The sequence below is a fragment of the Xenopus tropicalis genome, chromosome 5, assembly GCF_000004195.4.
Source record: "Xenopus tropicalis strain Nigerian chromosome 5, UCB_Xtro_10.0, whole genome shotgun sequence".
In the NCBI taxonomy this organism is placed as follows: Eukaryota; Metazoa; Chordata; class Amphibia; order Anura; family Pipidae; genus Xenopus; species Xenopus tropicalis.
Window position 1 is genome coordinate 125572640 of NC_030681.2, and position 18929 is coordinate 125591568.

The 18929-nt window shown below is 40.7% G+C and overlaps 1 protein-coding gene across 2 annotated transcripts; it reads left to right on the forward strand.

The window, feature by feature from the left end:
• Nucleotides 1-1358: 1358 nt before the first annotated feature.
• iws1 (IWS1, SUPT6H interacting protein) lies at nucleotides 1359-16282 on the forward strand. 2 transcript variants are annotated; one of them, XM_031901739.1, is made up of 14 exons: nucleotides 1359-1600; nucleotides 2975-3084; nucleotides 5358-6681; nucleotides 7363-7552; nucleotides 7864-7921; nucleotides 8132-8244; nucleotides 8469-8619; nucleotides 10406-10488; nucleotides 11047-11176; nucleotides 11300-11417; nucleotides 11787-11898; nucleotides 12184-12240; nucleotides 12925-13036; nucleotides 15831-16282. In XM_031901739.1, exons 1-14 carry the CDS (start codon nucleotides 1567-1569, stop codon nucleotides 15960-15962), a joined length of 2724 nt encoding a protein of 907 aa, XP_031757599.1. In that variant the 5' UTR covers nucleotides 1359-1566; the 3' UTR covers nucleotides 15963-16282.
• The last annotated feature ends 2647 nt before the right edge of the window (nucleotides 16283-18929 follow it).

The window sequence follows — 18929 nt, forward strand, 5'->3', positions numbered from 1 at the left end:
AGGGCTCAATGGCACTCTGCAGCTCCAACCTGGCCCAAGGAAAGTCTCCCATAGGGCTCAATGGCACTCTGCAGCTCCAACCCGGCCCAAGGAAAGTCTCCCATAGGGCTCAATGGCACTCTGCAGCTCCAACCTGGCCCAAGGAAAGTCTCCCATAGGGCTCAATGGCACTCTGCAGCTCCAACCTTGCCCAAGGAAAGTCTCCCATAGGGCTCAATGGCACTCTGCAGCTCTAACCCGGCCCAAGGAAAGTCTCCCATAGGGCTCAATGGCACTCTGCAGCTCCAACCTGGCCCAAGGAAAGTCTCCCATAGGGCTCAATGGCACTCTGCAGCTCCAACCTGGCCCAAGGAAAGTCTCCCATAGGGCTCAATGGCACTCTGCAGCTCCAACCCGGCCCAAGGAAAGTCTCCCATAGGACTCAATGGCACTCTGCAGCTCCAACCCGGCCCAAGGAAAGTCTCCCATAGGGCTCAATGGCACTCTGCAGCTCCAACCCGGCCCAAGGAAAGTCTCCCATAGGACTCAATGGCACTCTGCAGCTCCAACCTGGCCCAAGGAAAGTCACCATACTGAAGCTTGAATGAATCCGAAACTTTCGTACTCGGCGCGAAAGCTGCGAAAAAGTCGCGACTTTTCGGGCAAGTCGTAGTGCTACGAAAAAGTCGCCACATTTTGCGAAACATTTGTAATGGCTACGAAAAAGTCGCGACATTTTCCAAAAAAATCGCAAAATACCGATCATTACGAAAAAAACGCATTCGGACCGTTCGTGGATTAGTAAATGTGCCCCTTTGTGCGGCATTAGCCTAACAATTTGCTTTTATTTGATAGTTTGGCCCCCAATTACAATCTAAGTAATGCAAGACACCAGGGCCAGGACCATATGAGAAAGCCTTGCCTTAACAAGACAGTATCAAGCTGGTCCTCATCCTGAGGAGATTGTTACATCTGCCCAACAGATTTATGACACATTTCGGAGGAGCTAGGCAGTATTTCACTGTAGTGGAGAAGGGTTCCCAAAAAATGTTTTTGCCAGAGTGCCCAGGGATGGGATGCGTCGGCTTTTTCTTCTCACCTAAAGTTCACAACTATCACTACATATGTGTGTTTGTGCAAAACTACACAATTTCATAAAGCGCCACAACAATAGCCAAACTGTTCACTGAAAGGAACACTGACTTTGGAGTGGATAATGTACAACGCCTGCCTGAAACGAGCGCCAAAAGAAACTAAGGATACCAGTGATTGGCCAAGTTACACAATGAAAACCATGTCGGTTTAAAATTCCCGCTTTGGTGAAGTTTCACCTACAGGAGCGCATCACCTGACGCTACGTGGGATTTCGCGCCTGCGCTTTGTAGCTCCGCCCATCTCCTTATGACCCTTACGCTGCCGAATCGCCCGCGCATGCGCCGTATTGATTTCTTTGGTTGCGGCCTAATGGCTCCCCATTGAATCATAGTAAAGGGAAGTGTAGTGAAGATTTTGATTAGCGTTGGGGGGTTACTAGTTTCGCGTGGGAAATCGGAATTTTATCATACGCCGGCTCAGTAAAGGTGAGCCATGGAGGCGGATTATTATAGCCCGGAACATTCAGGTAAACAGAGAGTGATCAATGCGTGCTGTAAGGCTGGGAAGAATAGGGGTGCATGGGACACTAGCTGGGGTGCCCAGACTGCTGCCTGTTAGGCGCTGTTGAAGTAGCGGCGCACATGATCGCTGCTGGGGGTGATGGGTGATGTAGTTCTATAATAGCGCAGTGTTTGTGAGTGTTTAGGGAGCGATGGATGGTAAAGTGCGTGGGTTGGCTGGGATTAGACCTACCGGGAGTCCCGGCACATTGATACACGTTTCATATGAATGCTACAGCTTCGTCACATGACGTTTCACAGAATATCTGTACTGATTGGAACCGGGCCTGCCTCACTCCAGTGTGTCCTGCTTCTATAGCTTTCCTTTGTATTTATAAGCTGTGTAGGTAACCCCTTGGGTGGCATTGTTCCCCAAGAGAGCATGCTGGGAGTTGCAGCTGGAAGACTCTAACCTTCACTGTATTTGCTAAATATATACCCAGTACAATTGCCCTCTCTTACCCTCAAACTGATAATAGCAAATGAATATATACTGTGTGAGAAGTGAATTTTGTGTTTAAATGTATCAGAACTAAGCCTCTAAACAAGCGGATTTTCAATCCAAATGCCAAGGTTGGATCGGGTTGGTTATTTTGTACAGAAAATGTACAGGACTGGGCTGCAGGGGCATTTGTAGCAACGTATTCTGCTGTGGGACATGTGGGTGCCCGGCACATTCTGGCACAGGGAATACCAATGTTATGAGAAGCCGGCAGCTGGAGAAATGGTGGTGCAGGATGAACTTTATACCAGTGGCAGAGGAAAAAGGACTTTGCTTAAAGACATGGGCTTGTGGGGAAATTTTAGGTTTTTTGGGTCAAGCAATTTTTAGTAGTTTGAAAGGTGGCAACTGGGTTGTGGTGGGCCCAGTCCCACTGACCCAAGCCTTCTCTCCCTGCCTTGGCCGCTCCCTGTCCCTTGCCCAGACCACCCTTCTTCCCCATTCCCTTGCCCAAACCCACTCTCCTAAAAATAAAAGGGATGCAGAGGGGTCGGGGTGGCCATTGAGATCTGTGACAATTAGGTCACAGCACCAATAGGCCCACTATGTTCCAGTCCAACCCTGGGTGGCACCAAAGCTCTTGTGCAAGTGGTTTTTAATGAATGCCTTAATATGTATTGGCCACTTGCAGATTTTATTTATTAATGACTGTAGATAAACACAGTAAACAGAGAAATATGTCACTTTTTGCTTAACATTTCTCAAGTCTTTGCAATATAATATTTGGGGGATGATTGCATAGCATTATGAGTGTGAGTTTGCTCTAGAACAGCAGTGGTTAGGCTGATACACAGCTTGTGAATTAACTCATCAGTTTGCAAAATTTGTTAAGATGCAGATGATGGTGGTGCAACCCCAGTGCAAGATGAACGGGACTCTGCCTCCGATGACGAGGGAAATGAGCGTGAACAAAGATCGGAACCAGGAAGCCCTGAGCGCCAGTCCGAGGTTAGAGATTGCAGTAGAATTAACAACCAACTGAGACAAAGTTCATACATTGAGGGGAGGTGATTTAATTGTGTAATTCAATATTTTATTGGTGGCCCTCGTCTAACGGTGAAATAAAGCTGCTTATTTTGGCCTAGAGACAGTGGTTGAGCAGGGGTCCCCAACCTTTCTTATTCATGAGCCACAGTCAAATGTAAAAAGGCTTGTAATGCAACACAAGCATCATAAATGTTCATGGAGGAGCCAAATAAGGGCTATGATTGGCTATTAGGCAGCCTCTATGCACACTATCAGTTTATAGGAGGCTTTATTTTTATTTATAACTACCTGGTTTGGGGGCACTGAGGGCAACATCCAAGGGGCTGGTGTGCAAACATGTTGCTCACGAGCCCTGGTTGAGGATCACTAGTGTAGAGCAACACTGGCAGAATGGGCCAAGGTCATTGTTGGTTGTCAGTATTAATTGGAAATCAGTGCAGGCTTGCTCGCTACAGCTTTACAAGTTTTCTCTGATTCTCCATTATACATATTACAAAGGGAAAGTTCACCTTTTAAAAAGGCACATTTTTCAATCACACACTTCTGACAGTTCCATCCTGTTTTAGTTTCAGTGGTGTTTGTCAGATACTTTTGTCTCAGTCTCTCAGTGGAGGTCCAACCTTTGCTCAGGACTGCCCCATAGCCTCTCTTTCACAGTGTGCCATTTTGTTATTTTTTATCTGCAAGCTCCTTCTGCAAAATATCAGGTTTATCCATTTTTTTATCCCAGTTATTCTCAAAGAGCAGCTACCTCTTCCATATCAGCAATTCAAGCCCTTTCCTCTAGCTTGGTTCCAAATCCCTTTCCCCAACACACTTTGGCCCTTATCTAGGGACCACTAGCACCCAAAGAACCTATTTGCTGATTTTTATTGTTCTCTGTCACAAATGCATTTGCCAATAGCAACCAGTCTTTATTTGAATTTTCCATCTCGTAGTAGTCTGTTCAAACTGAATTACTAGATTGGCTTCTACTGGTTACTGCAGGGGTCCCCAACCTTTTATTTACCTGTGAGCAATATTTAAATATCAAAAAAGTTTGGAAGCAACACAAGCATGGAAAGAGTTTCTAGGGAGTGCCCAGTAGGGCTGTGATTGGTTATTTGGTAGCCCTACGTGGACTGGCAGTCTAAAAGAAGGCTCTGTTTGGCAGGACACATGTTTTTATGCCTGCAAAACCTGCCTCCAAGTCAGAAATTTAAAAATAAGCACCTAACTTTGAGGCCACTGGGAGCAACATCATAGGGGTTGGGGAACAACATGTTGCTCGTGGGCAACTGGTTGGACATCACTGGGCTACTGTATTTGTACCGTTGAGCACCTGTGTTAGAAAAGCATGTCTGCTTTTTCAGCTGAAGGGCTAGTTTTCAAATAAAGAATGGGACACTGTATCTTTTTTTTTTATCCCTGTCTTATGTCTGATGGGGAAGGGTGCTTCACTTTTTTAACCTGGAGAAGACTTTAAGGATATATGTGGACAGGGCAAAGGGCTCTTAACAGTTCATTTTTTGTCCTCTAAGATTTAACCGTTAGACCCATATGCCAAGACATATGATATCAGCCTATTATAAGCTGGTTCTTGGCAGAGTACAGCATTTTTTATGTCTTCTGTATAGCCCATGCCTGTGCCCAGGCTACACAATTATAGAGCATAAGGAGGGATGGGGAATGCAAGGAGTGCAGTCACAGCTAGAAAGTGCTAAATAGAAAATGAAAGTAATTGACTGCCCCCCTCTATGTCCAAGGCATAGAGGTGGTGCAGGCAATGAATGATTGACAACTAAGATTTTTAAATACACTTATAACAGGTATGGATGTTATAATAAGAGAGAATTTTAGTTTCATATTTAATTAGCAAGGGACTTTTCTACAATTTGCCAATTAGTTTTGAGCACTAAGTGAGCACTCTGCTACTACACTGGTTTAGTTTACTGGTGGTGTAGGAAGTAGTCGTGTCAGCAGTAAGATATTTATGGCTGGATCAGAAGTGAGAATAAATCATATTTTTTTAGTGGAGCGGTAAATTGTTGGAAAGGGCAGGGATAATATACTGTATCTGGTGTGGTGCAATAGCAATACCGTGATGACAAATTGTTCATACCTGGCATTCCAAGGGTTAGAATTATTCTCTACCAGTATATTTCTGTTCTAGTATAAGTAATTGACTAACTCCTCAAGTTAAGCTTTTGGCAGCCATAAATAATAAGGTGAATAATTCTGTCTACTGTTTGCAGGATGAGCATAGTGATATTGAAGACAATAAGCACAGAAGTGACAGTGGCTCTGACAATGAGGAAGGGGCAGAACATAATGATTCTGAAGATGAGCACAGACCCCACAACTCCAGTGATTTAGAAAATCACGATGCAAGTGATTCAGAGAATGAAGAAAGCCGCAACCACATTGCTAGCGATTCAGAAGATGATGTGCGTAGGCAGAAGGGCAGTGATTCTGAGGGTTCTCCTGTGAAAGATGCTGCCAGTGACTCAGACGAAGAACCTATTAGACACTCTGCAAGTGATTCTGAAGACGATGGACCACGTAAAGAGCAGGCTAACGATTCAGAGGATGAACGGCACAAAAAAAATACAGCTAGTGACTCTGAGGATGAAGCTCCAGCTAAACATCAAGGAAGTGACTCCGAGGATGAAGCTCCAGCCAAGCATGTAGCCAGTGACTCAGAGGATGAAGCTCCAGCCAAGCGTGCAGCCAGTGACTCCGAGGATGAAGCTCCAGCCAAGCGTGCAGCCAGTGACTCCGAGGATGAAGCTCCAGCCAAGCGTGCAGCCAGTGACTCCGAGGATGAAGCTCCAGCCAAGCGTGCAGCCAGTGACTCCGAGGATGAAGCTCCAGCCAAGCGTGCAGCCAGTGACTCCGAGGATGAAGCTCCACCTAAACGTGCAGCCAGTGACTCGGAGGATGAAGCTCCACCTAAACGTGCAGCCAGTGACTCGGAGGATGAAGCTCCACCTAAACGTGCAGCCAGTGACTCGGAGGACGAGGCTCCTGCTAAGCGTAAGGTTAGTAGCTCAGAAGATGAAGCTCCATCTAAGCAAGCATTCAGTGCCTCCAAGAAATCATCCAAGAAATCATCTGGTGATTCAGAAGATAAAGCCCGTGGTAAACGAGCCATTATTGATTCAGATGATGAGGATGAGGATGTTCCAGTTAAGCGTGCAGCTAGTGACTCTGAAGAAGAGACTCATCCTAAAGGGAAAGCGAGTGATTCGGAAGATGAAGCTCCATCAAAACAACAACCCAGTGACTCAGAAGAGGAGACACCAGCTAAGGCTGCAGCCAACAACTCAGAGGATGAATTTCCACGAATGAAGAGAAAAATTGTGTCATCTGACGACAGCGATGATGAGATTGACCGAAAACCTCTCCAGAAGAAAAAAAAGAAGTCACCACGGCGAAGCTCGGAAAGTGACAGCAGTGACAAAGTGGATAGCAAAAAACGTAAGGCATCAGAGAGTGATGAGGAGGAAGAGAAAGCTTCAAAGAAGAAATCCGCCATCCTTTCTGATAGTGAAGATGAAGATGCAGCCAATAAGTCTGGTATTTATTTTAATATTCTTTCAACACACAGGGACTGTATAGAGCACGGCCCATTCTACATTTTGTTATACCATGTTCTCCTTAACAGACTATAACACCCCTATAGCATAAGGATCTGTCTAGTTTGCAAAGATGTCTACTTCAACATTGCCGCCTCAAACCTTTATAGAGACCACTAAATTCATAACCTGCATGGCTGATTTCATAGTATGGTTTGGTGCTGAATAATCTCTGTATGTCACCATATTGTGCAAATAAAAGGCAGGATGTAAGCAGACATCAGGTATTTGTATTTTCTGATCATTAAAGCAATGTGAGGTATAGATCATCTGCAGAGAAGAGTACACCCTGGATTACCCTTCTTCAGAAGGGAAAACCAAAACCTAGGTATCTGATAGGCACTTATTTTATTTATATGTTACAAACATATCATTTTTGTTAAATTAAGAATATATTGGGAAATGTTTCCTTTTGGTAGGAATGTCCAAAAGATAGCTGTTTTTAATAGGAAGAAATGTCATGGTTTTAAAGGATGTTATAGAGAAGTACCCCAAACAGCATTTGCACCCATATATGGGCCTAAACCCATAGGCTGTGAAACCTTGCTTTCAACTTAGAAGAAAATAGAAGAATCAATACATTTTGGGTATATTAACCAACCCTCTGATCTTTCCAATGCAGGCAATAAAAAAAGTCGAATCCTGTCCGATGGAGATGATTCTGACAGTGATGCGGGTTCTGATAGACCAAAGCAGAAGAAGAAGTTGGCTTCATCAGATAGTGAGGAGGAAGATGAACTAAAATCTAAAACAGAGGCCAAAAATGCAGATAAATTGTTTGGCAGTGAAAGTGATTCTGGAAATGAGGAAGAGTGAGTATTGCTATGAAGATGATTTTTTTTTTTTTTTTTTTTTTTTTTTGTACGGTACCCTGACATTTATGTTGCCTTGCCAGTTTAACAATAGTGTGGCCAAAAAGGAAGAATTATTACTCAACCACAGTTGCATGTATTGGCTCCTCCAGAAAGCAGATTTGTGGCCAAACTGGAAAAATCAGCAACAGTTTTGTTGTTGTGCCATCTATCAGCCTTAGTCTCTTGGAGACTTGTAGCTGCATTTACCATTCTTTAATACAATCAGACAGTCGGAGCCTGATGTTTCTATTTATTTGTTTTTTTCCCAGGAATCTAATTGCTGATATTTTTGGTGAGTCTGGGGATGAAGAAGAGGAGGAGTTTACGGTAACCATCTTTCTTATATTGCAGTATTATAAGCATTATTAGAGAATAATCTCTAGTTATCTTTTCTACTTTTAATTATAATACATGCAGTAATTGTGCTTTTATTTCATTAATATTTTTCTCCTCCTTTTCCCACTTCTTTTGTTCTTAAACTTCTTGTTTGACTTTAAAGATTCAGCATATACTTACAATTTACTATTTTCTCTTAAGGGCTTCAACCAAGAAGATCTAGAGGGGGAGAAAACTGTGACTTCAGCTAACAAGCAGCATGCTGCCGCTGCAGATTCAGACTCTGATGATGATGATGTGAAACCTGGCAAAATGTAAGGTGCAAGGGCATATAGTGGAGTTATGAACTTGTTTTATACAGTGCTTCCTGCCTTGTAAAATATGGTTCCTTAGTAAAAGTATTCTGGCCACCTTTTATGCTTACTAAATATACAATGATGAGATTCTGTTTTGCTGGATTTGTTTACTGGCATAAAAGTAATGAACATTTTAAGGGCTGTAGCATTAGAGATGCTTAGAATTCTATTTTCCCTTCCAGGGGTGATTTTAAGTCAGATTTTGAAATCATGTTAGAGAGAAAGAAGAGCATGAGTGGCAAGCGGAGGAGAAACCGTGATGGTGGCACATTTATCAGTGATGCTGATGATGTAGTTAATGCAATGATAATGAAGATGAATGAAGCAGCAGAGGTGAGTTATTTGTTGTACCCTTGATATAAAGAATGGACGAATTTTCTGAGCAAGCATCAACCATGAACAAACTATGCTGAAGGGGTGGTACATGGTGATAATTCAGGATATTTCATTCCTGCTTCTAGTTTTAAATAATGTATCTCATACAAAATGTAAGGCTTGAAAGCAGCATAAGGATAAAAGGAGAATTGGGGGAAGAATATCTTGATGCTCAGTACAGTTCTCTCTCCACCTTGCTAATATTACCTTACATGATGCACACACGTTTCTAAGCACTACTACATTTTGGCATCCTTTTATAAACTTAGAGGGGTAATTCACTTTCAGCTTATCATTTAGTTATGGAATAGTCAATTCTTAGCAATTTTTCAGTGGGTCTTCATTTTTTTTTTCTCTCCACACTTCAAGCTTTCAAATGGAGGAACTGACCCTAGAAGACCATAAACTATTGTTCTGTGAGGCTGCAATGCTGTTGTTATGTTTTTGTTCCTTGTCTTTCTATTCAGGAGCTCTCCTTGTCATATTCTAGTCCCTCATTCAAACACTTCCTGGTTGTTAGGGGAAATTTGGATCCTAGCAACCAGATAGCTGCTGACATTCGAAACTAGAGAGCTGCTGAAGAAAAAGCTAAATAACTGGAAAACCATTAATAATAAATGAAGATCAATTGCAATTTGCTTCAGAATATAGCTCTCTATGTCATTCTAAAAGTTAATTCAAAGGAAAACCCCTTTTTACTGTATTTGGTTTCATTAGAACTTTTAATGTGCCGTACTAAATCTGCCTGATTGGACTGGATAAGCTTAAGTGGTCTCATGATCTTAATTGTAGCCTCAGAGGGCCATTTTCTGTAGTCATTGTTCATTAGCAGGCACATTGTTTTTGACCTAAAGTCAAATCCATTTAGAAATTTTGAGTGTTTATGGCATATTCATTTTGTATTGGACTATCTTGTATTTTTTAGTACAGGTATGGGACCCTTTATCCAGAATGCTCAGGACCTGGGGTTTTCTCGATAAGAGGTCTTTCCGTAATTCATCTCTTAAGTCTGCTAAAAAATTTTATTTAAACAGTAATTAAACCAAATAGGATTGTTTTTGCTCCAATAAGGATTAATTATATCTTAGTTGGGATCAAGTACAAGGTACTGTTTTATTATTACAGAGATAAAGGAAACCATTTTTAGAAATGTGAATTATTTAATTAAAATTGAGTCTGTCAGATGACCTTTCTGTAATTCGGAACTTTCCAATGATAATGGGTTTCTGGATAAGGGGTCCAATATCTTTAGTTCATATTTCATTTTATCTGACCTTTATTGCACAGAACATGTGAAGTTGTAATGACTGGATTAAATGAGATTCTTGTTCGCCAGTATGTTAAGGAGGGTGCCAAATATTTAACTGATAAATTCATTAAGACTTCAGCTTTGAATCTGTAAGCCTCTGGGGAACACTGTTTAATTCTTTTTATTTTCTATCCTAGTCCTCCTGTCAACAGCTAGCATAAAATGTTTTTTTTTAAATACTATTTGTAACTACTACTATTTGTAACTACAGTCATTGGGGCATGGCTTACTATACGGAACTAAAATTGAAGTATATTTAAAATGATACCTTTGTACTTTTCTTTGCTTTTATCTCCCCTTCCATTTCTTTATCTCCATTATTAAATTAATCTCCATTATTAAAAAAAAAAAAAGTTACTCAGCTAGCTGGCAACAGATGGATACAGGTTTCTCTTTATTTCCAAGCAACCTTAATGTCACAATTCTGTATTATAGGAGGACAGAAACCTAAACTCCAGTAAGAAACCTGCACTAAAGAAACTGACTTTGCTTCCAACTGTTGTGATGCACCTCAAAAAGTAAGTACCCACCAATATGGCTGTATGTGAGAGACTTTTTATTTAAGGTAGCTTTGCCACATTTTCAGAAATGCTGTTTTATGACATTTAGGTGTAAATGAACTGTTGCACTAAAATTTAACAGGTGCAGGTGGGATCACAGTATGATTTGATCATTGGCCCCCTGGGCCAACAATTGGATCATCCTAGTTTTCCCAGAACATGGGTGGCCTAATCAGGCAGAGATCCACAGCCAACAAGGTGTATGGGTGGCTTAATTGGGTAGCCAATCTAAATGCTTTTTATTAGTTTTACTGTATGTAACTCATCAGAACTAATAGATGATTGGTTAAGACACATTGTAGATTACCGTTTTCTTAACATCTATATCCTTCTCTCCTTCCCCGTGCTGTGGTTTCCTCTTTAAGGCTGTATGTCTTTTTTTTTTTTTTTCTATTTTTGATTGAGGGTTACCCTTATTTTACGGAGCTTTGAAAAGTTTGAAAGTTTGCTACTATTTTTCTATGTATGGATCTGAAATATCAGTTCTAATATGATGAAACCTAACTTTTTGTGCAGGCAAGATTTGAAGGAGACCTTTATTGACAGTGGTGTCATGTCTGCCATTAAAGAATGGCTCACTCCCCTCCCAGATCGGAGTCTGCCAGCATTAAAAATTAGAGAGGAGCTTCTCAAAATACTTCAAGAGGTAAGCACATTTTGCCTGTTTCATTCTTCAAGAAGGGTAGCTTTTGCTATCTTTTCTTTTGCTGCACCCTTTCTCTTTTACAATGCTTTTCCCTTCAGCGATGTGTTTGCTTTCATCCTTAAGCTACCTAGTGTGAGCCAGGAAACTTTAAAGCACAGTGGCATTGGCAGAGCTGTCATGTATCTCTACAAGCACCCAAAAGAATCAAGACCAAATAAAGATATTGCTGGCAAGCTGATAAGTATGTACAAAGGCTCTACATGTATGATGATAACCATGAAACTACTGGCTTATTCTAAAGTGTGGTCAGTCAACCTGCAATTGTCTGCTTCATTAACTGCAACCCTATTTGTTGGTTAATAGCTGGTGTGTTAAATTTATGCATTGAGGCTCATTTTGTTATATTCATAGGTTAAACCAAATTACCACAGCTCATTGGAAATTATTCTTTCCTGTGTGGATGTAGGTCATTCCACTATAAAGTTGCAGATGCACAGAAAAAACAGTGGTTTTAATAAGCACTGTATGCTACAAATATAGCCTGTCAGCTTTATGTGTAGGCTGTTATGCTTCCAGAATTCTCTACAAAGTAATGTGTCCACATTTTCAGATGAATGGTCCCGACCCATATTTGGGCTCACGTCTAACTATAAGGGAATGACCAGAGAGGAGAGAGAGCAGAGAGATCTGGAACAAATGCCACAGCGCCGAAGGATGAGCAGGTAAAATGTGCCAGTAATACAGACCTGCAGGAACTGTTATATCCTGAAATTACTGACCTCACCCTCAGTGAAAATTTTGTATCACCAAAGGAATCCAAGGTTATTTCAGACTTGGGTCCTACACAATATGTAATAGAATCTAAATCCTTCATTGTTCAGCATAAATTCTCCTTTAGTTAGTTTGGTAATATTATGCACCCTTAACCTTTTGTCAAACCATATTCACTTCTAAAGGTTGTGTTTAAATTATTGAGGTTTTTCCTTCGTTTATTACATTTTCTACAGTTCTGGGGGACAGACACCACGCCGGGATCTGGAGAAAGTTTTGACAGGAGAAGAGAAGTAAGTTTGATGGCAGGGACACTCTTGCACATTTGGTTCACATCAGAACAATGATTTGTGTTGAAAATTTGTTCTACCCATACTTTTAATTAAAATAAATCTTTTCCTGTCATTTTATTATTACAGAGCAATGATGGATCACATTTTTACCTATAATTCCACGTCCTCCTGTAAGGAGGATATTTTTTTTTTTACTCAAGATAATGAGATCTGTTTAAAACCCGTTCCCGTCCCTAAATGCAGTTGGTCAAGCATTCAGATAAATAGGTGTTCATTGCATAGGGCTTATCTGTGGACTGGTCATTTAAATAACTGCCTTCTCCTGCCTCATTTACTCACACTCCAGAGGAAGGTGGAAAGTGAAACTGCTTTCATTCCAGTATGTGCAATAACCATAGAAAGGTCTTAAATAAAACAATTGGCAGAAATTGTGTTTAGCACAAGCCCTATTCATTAAACTTGTTTTGAGCAAGGGGTGTACGCTGCTGTTTACAATTCTATCCAAGTTTGTTTTCTAAACTAAGCAATTGGTGAACCTTTAAAAATCCAATTGGTTACAAGACGTTGGCAGTGTAGGTATGTACCGTTTGCACAACGCAGTAGAACATGTATGCACTGTAGAAGAGGCATGAAGTTTTTCATGTTCTCTTGCTAAATGCATTGTCTAATCCTTGTCTATATTAGAGCTCTGAGACCAGGTGACCCAGGATTCTGTGCTCGTGCCAGAGTTCCTTTGCCTTCAAACAAAGATTATGTAGTTCGTCCGAAGTGGAACGTGGAAATGGAATCTGCTCGGGTGAGTTGCATTTTTAAATGTACCTTTAGGTTGATTTGAGACCTCCTGATCTGAACTTGTATACATACATCTATTAATGTATCTTCCTGTTGTTTCTCTTCTTCATCTCTTGGTGGAAATGTTCTGTTTTATGGAACTATGAACCCTACAAAGGAAACCATTTCATACTTCCCATTCTGTACTATCTCATATTCTGCCTTTCCTTTCTCCTCCTTTTTCCATTTTTTTTTCTCTGTACTGTTTGGTGGGTTCCTGGCTCAGTATGGAGGTGCTCGTAAAGGGATAAGCCGCCTGGAGAAACATAAGAGACGTTTTGCTGAGCAGAAAAGGCTCACGAAAACTGCTCATGCTGTCAAATTCAGCATTGAGGGGAATAGAATGCCCCTGTGAGGTGTGATCGGGAAACCTCTGGGTCTGCTTGAGAGGTATCCTCCGTTAGCCCCCTCTCCGGGTGTGAGTTAAGGCCTTGTGTGTGCTGTGCATGCACTGATAGCTTCAGATATGAGCCATTTCTACTAACTCAGCAGCTTATCCTGCTTGGCTTGTCAGATATAGCGACAATAACATCTAATCATTATAATGAAAAGCAGCACAAAATTTAGGGAAAGCTGTTGTATCTAAGCCGAGTAGGGCCTGTTCTCAACAACTGGAGCTATAATGAAGAAACAGTATAAATACATTTTTTTAAAAAAGGGCTTTGTCCAGACAGTCGGTAACTACTTAATATAACGTGGGACATGTGACTAGGAGAATGGGCACAGAATCCCTGAGCAGTGCAAAACAGGGAGGAGGGGAAATATAACCCTGGTCATCATCATCAGTGGAATATTTGAAAGACTCCCTTAAGATGGGATCCAACCAAATAAAAATAGGGGACATCTGAAATCTCACACTCCATAAAATATATATAAAATATACAGGTATGGGAGCTGTTACCCAGAATGCTCATGGCCTGGGGTTTTCCAGATAAATGATCTTTCCATAATTTTTGATCTCTATACTACATCTACTGTTTTATTATTACAGAGAAAAAGGAAATTATTTTATTTCCCCGCAGCTGTGTGGTAGAAGTTATACCCACTGTTCTTGTGCTCCCAAGCTGATCCAGGGTATCACTGTTGCAGAGGTTATCAGTCCTTCCAACAGTCACATAAATGATGTAATGTGAAACCTGCTCTAAAATACATTGGTTGTGGCCCAAATAATGCCTGGTCACTAGGGGATATTTATTTAAAGACCCCAAAGCTCTGAGTAGCTCAAAACACTTATAAATGCACTATTAAGAAATTGCATTCAATAAGCACTCACAACAAATATTCTAAATACAAGATTGCATCTTTTTAGTAGCCTTTTAGCTTTGTTTATTTCTGGATACATTTATATACTAAATTAAATAGGTAATTTACCCCTGTTGCAAAGTATTTGCTAATTAGCAGTCATTTTAACCTGACTCTGTTTACTACCTCTGTTCATTTGTATCATTATACATAAGAGGTTGTTACAGAACACTAATAATTCCAGTTTGCTCTTAAAGTTAAACTGCAGACTTGTTCAGTAAGGAAAAGGTTACAGGCAGGTCCATATTAAAGATTGGAAATCCAATTTTAGAGTTGAGAAAAGTGTGATACAGGTATGGCATCCGTTATCCAGAAAGCTCCAAATTATGGAAAGCCTGTCTCCCATTGAAACAATTTTCATCAAATAATTCACATTTTTAAAAATGATTTCCTTTTTCTCTGTAATAATAAAACAGTACCTTGTACTTGATCCCAGCTAAGATACAATTAATCCTTATTGGAGGCAAAACAATCCAATTGGGTTTAATTAATGTTTTATTGATTTTTAAGTAGACTTAAGGTATGGAGATCCAAATTAAGACCCCTAATCTGGAATAACCTTGGTCCTGAGCATTCTAGATAACGGGTCCTATGCCTGTACAAAGATTTCCATTCTACATCCCTCCTGCTATTAGAGAATTGTATTTCAGCACATTGGGCAAACTGCAAGTTGGACAACAAATACTTCATAAAGTGTAATTTTAAGTACATTATTGCTGATAGTTCAGAAGGATATCACAGCTTCTCAGCTGTCCTGCATATTGCAGTTTAATGGCAACCAGAGGCCAGTAAGTTAAACGTATCTCTCTGGCTTGTGAATAATATAGAGATGTGTTCATTTTCTTAATACACATGGATGTTTTGTGTACAGGGGGAATGGATAGTGGTTGCACTGGTAAGCAAATGATAAGTGCAGTGTTTACTGTTGCATCTGGATAATAAGATATTTGCATGCCAGAGTGAATTCAGTGAGTATAAAAAGCCCAGAACACACAATAATCTGGGCACCCTGAGGGAGATGCAGGAGTTGTAACCACACTTTCCTCACAAATTTGAAACCAGTGTGTAAGTATTGCTTAACTGAGCTGTGCATGGGGTAATAATGCATACACAGTTATTGGTTCTCACCTTTACCAACTGTCTATAAAGTTGTTATACATTTGTCTGCTCTCAAAAAAATTTTATTTTGATTCTAGCCACTCCTCCATTGACATTAGACCACACCTCCAATATTAGAGAACCATACCACCTAACAAACTATTAGGGACATTGTACTACTTGTGAAGTTAGCATCTTTGTGACATGGCAACATCATACATTTACCTCTTAGTATGTGTGTTACCTTAATAATAAAGGGGAACTACTTAAAGGTTTTAGAGTGCTTTAAACAACCCACAGGCATGGGTAGTGTCCCCCCAGTCATGCTTCTCTAACTGTCTCTGTATTTATCTTTCCAGTATCAGGGGAGTTCTAAAAAGGGGGTGAGCCGACTGGACAAACAGATGAGGAAGTTTGTAGACATCAAGAAGAAGAATCGATTCGGTCATGCCGTCAAAATCAGCATTGAGGGGAATAAAATGCCCTTGTGACACTTACTGCTGGTTGTCCCCCGCATGGCCTCACAAGTGTGTCTTAGCTTCGGGGCTTAGTCCTGCTAAGATCATGTAACTGGACTCTTTGGAGACACTTCCCAACATTTTTAAACTTCTTTTTCCCCCCCTCCCCTCCGTGTAAATTTGTTAAAAGCCTTCCAGAGGAGCCAGCCGATGCTGCTTCCCAGGTGGTTCCTTTCAGAAGACAAACTGTGCTCCTTATTTCCAGGCTGTATTTAATGCTGTTTGTACAGATCAATTTTCTTCGTACCTCACTGTCTGGAAATTGGACAATAAAATTCTATCTTGTTTTCTAACTCTGTGAACTGATCCTGCCAAGTCTGGGATGCAACAGATCATGTTAATCGCTAAAACCCATCACTTGATTAACCAGAAGGAGGGAAAACCCAATCAGTCGCAAGAGTATTTCTGTCACATTTATGTGCGAGCAACAAATCTTTCATTTTGTTGTTTTAACAATTTAGGGATATAGTTACATAGTTACATAGGGTTGAAAAAAGACCATTGTCCATCAAGTTCAACCCATCCAAGTAAACCCAGCACACAACCTATACTAACCAATCTATACACTCACATACATAAACTATATATATATATATATATATATATATATAACCAGTAATACTAACTGATATAAATCTTGGCAAGTAAACATTTGTTCTTTAGAGTTTCTGGCTATTAAGGACCATGGCTGGAAATATGGCAGAGAGACATTGCAGCCGTAGCCTTAACATACTCGGTGGCACCAAGAACACAATGGCTTAGAAGCCACCCCACATATGGGTAAAGACCTATACCCTAGTAAATAATCATCTGATTTCTGCATTGCCAAACATGATGAAAGGATTAAAATGTTTCTATGGAAATATTATTTGATGGAATTTTATACTGTAATTATACATTATAAATGTGCCATATGTATGACCGATCTTTTATAGCTGCAGATTGAAACCTTCTGTGACATCACAAGGCAGAACAGCTTTCAAACCTTTTCCCAAACGCCTAGAGGCGTAATGTCTGCATATGTTTTAATTATTTTTAGTACCAATCCCTCAATTTTTTTTGGATTTAGCTGAATGCTGAATACTGAACTCCTATATATGAAAGGAGAACTAAAGCTTAACTAAAGAAGTAGGCTAGAAATGTTGTACATAATATTTTGCTTTCTGTACCAGCCTGAGGCAACCACAGCCCTTTAGCAGGGAAGATCTGTGCCCCCAACGATGCCCCAGTAGCCCCCCATCTTCTCTTCTGCTGATTCCCTGCACATGCTCTGTGCTGCTGTCACTTACCTGAGCTTAGGGACCCACTCACAATATACTGTATATATAGAATAAAAATTCCACAATATTAAGCTAATTAGTGATTAATACAGGTAATTATTATATTGCAGCTCTGCAATTAGCATCAGAAATGAATAAGTAGCCATGTAGCATCAGCTTGTATGACAGATTAGCCCCGTTTTCTGCTTGATAATTTGTAACAATCCCTAAGCTCAGCTTCTTAACCGCTGCTCGGAGCACACTGAGCATGTGCAGTGTCCCGGACAGTTCTGACGTAATCCAAGATAGGAAGCTCCTGTGACAAGCATTAAGACCTACAGTGTATCATTACTACCATAGAGATGCTGAAACTTAAAAGCTAGGGTGGTCAGTTTAGTATATAAAATATGGCATTTTTAGCCATATTCATTTTTAGGGTTTAGTTCTCCTTTAAGGAAAGGATTTTACAGACAGAATGAAAATGCAATGTCTTTTAAATGCTGCTTAATAAATATCCATGTCAGTATGTTGCCCTTGTAAGCAATGAATGGCATTGCAAATCAAAACCTTTATGGTTTGATAGAAGAATTGGTGTTTAGGTTGGTAAGAAAGAAACATGCTTTTAAAAGGAAGGAAAGCTAGTTGTTGGGCACCACCCAATAATTTTGATCACTTACATGATACCACAGGCTTCAGAGCAATCCACTTCTTCCACCCTTTATTTCTATGACCCCCTGAGCCCGTCACTTTGCACTAGAATAAAAATATTGTTTGGCTTTTCACTCTACTGAGCACATGTGCCCCCATGCCAAGGAAGAAGAATAGTGGGCTAGTTTTACCAGTGTAATGAGTTGAGTTCTGCCTGGGTCTGTCCTTGGTCCTTCGCTTTTTAATCAGTGGACCTTGAGGTGGGCTCTGTAAGTACTTTCTCTTATTGTTGATGATCCTAAATTGAGCAAGACTATAAGTTCTATACTATGTAGTGCAGTTTTGGGTTCCAGTCCTTAAGAAGGATATTAATGAGCTGGAGAAAAGATCAAAGAACAAAACTTTAGACCAGAGGAACAGAACTTTCATTTGAAGCAGAAGGTGGTTCTTGAGGGCAGAAAGGTTGCGATTGCAGATGGTTTAATGCCTTTAAAATGGCTTGGGTAAAGCTGTTCGATGGTCGCAGGAAATATCGGAATTGCTACGTGTATGGCCAGCTTAACTTCACAAACAAGCATAATATCCAAGGCTTTTGTAATATATTTACTGTACATATGTAAGTGTATAGATAGCCCTTCAGTGGTTCCAGCCTCTGCTGTGGGAGGCAAATGGAGCAGTCAAGCGTACTTATACATGGCAAGTTTTATCACAGGCATAGATATGACAGCAGAGAAAAAGCGATCCGCTGCCTTCCATGAAAATGCACTTTTGCACTGGAACTGGATCTTATTTGTCAGCTGCCAGCGAAGAAAATGCACCACATGCCAGTAGCCTAAGGATCAGGAAGGAACAAGTGCTGCTGACTAGTTCTCTGCTTGGACAGGTAAATGAGCCCTTCCTGTGCCACTCTGTCTACCTGTGAGCCAGCCAGAAGCATCTCTTCATCTCTCTGATCAGTGTGGGGGAGAGTGTCCATCTGATGTAAGGACTGACCGAAACCGAAAGCTTCATATTCCACAGTCCCAACAAACAG

What these genes read in the sequence shown, in the direction of transcription:
- iws1 (XM_031901739.1), top strand. Translation starts at nt 1,567, where the DNA reads ATGGAGGCGGATTATTATAGCCCGGAACATTCAG. An exon ending in AGATGAATGAAGCAGCAGAG is followed by an intron (nt 8,620 to 10,405) that starts GTGAGTTATTTG and finishes TCTGTATTATAG; the next exon opens with GAGGACAGAAACCTAAACTC. An exon ending in GTTTTGACAGGAGAAGAGAA is followed by an intron (nt 12,241 to 12,924) that starts GTAAGTTTGATG and finishes TGTCTATATTAG; the next exon opens with AGCTCTGAGACCAGGTGACC.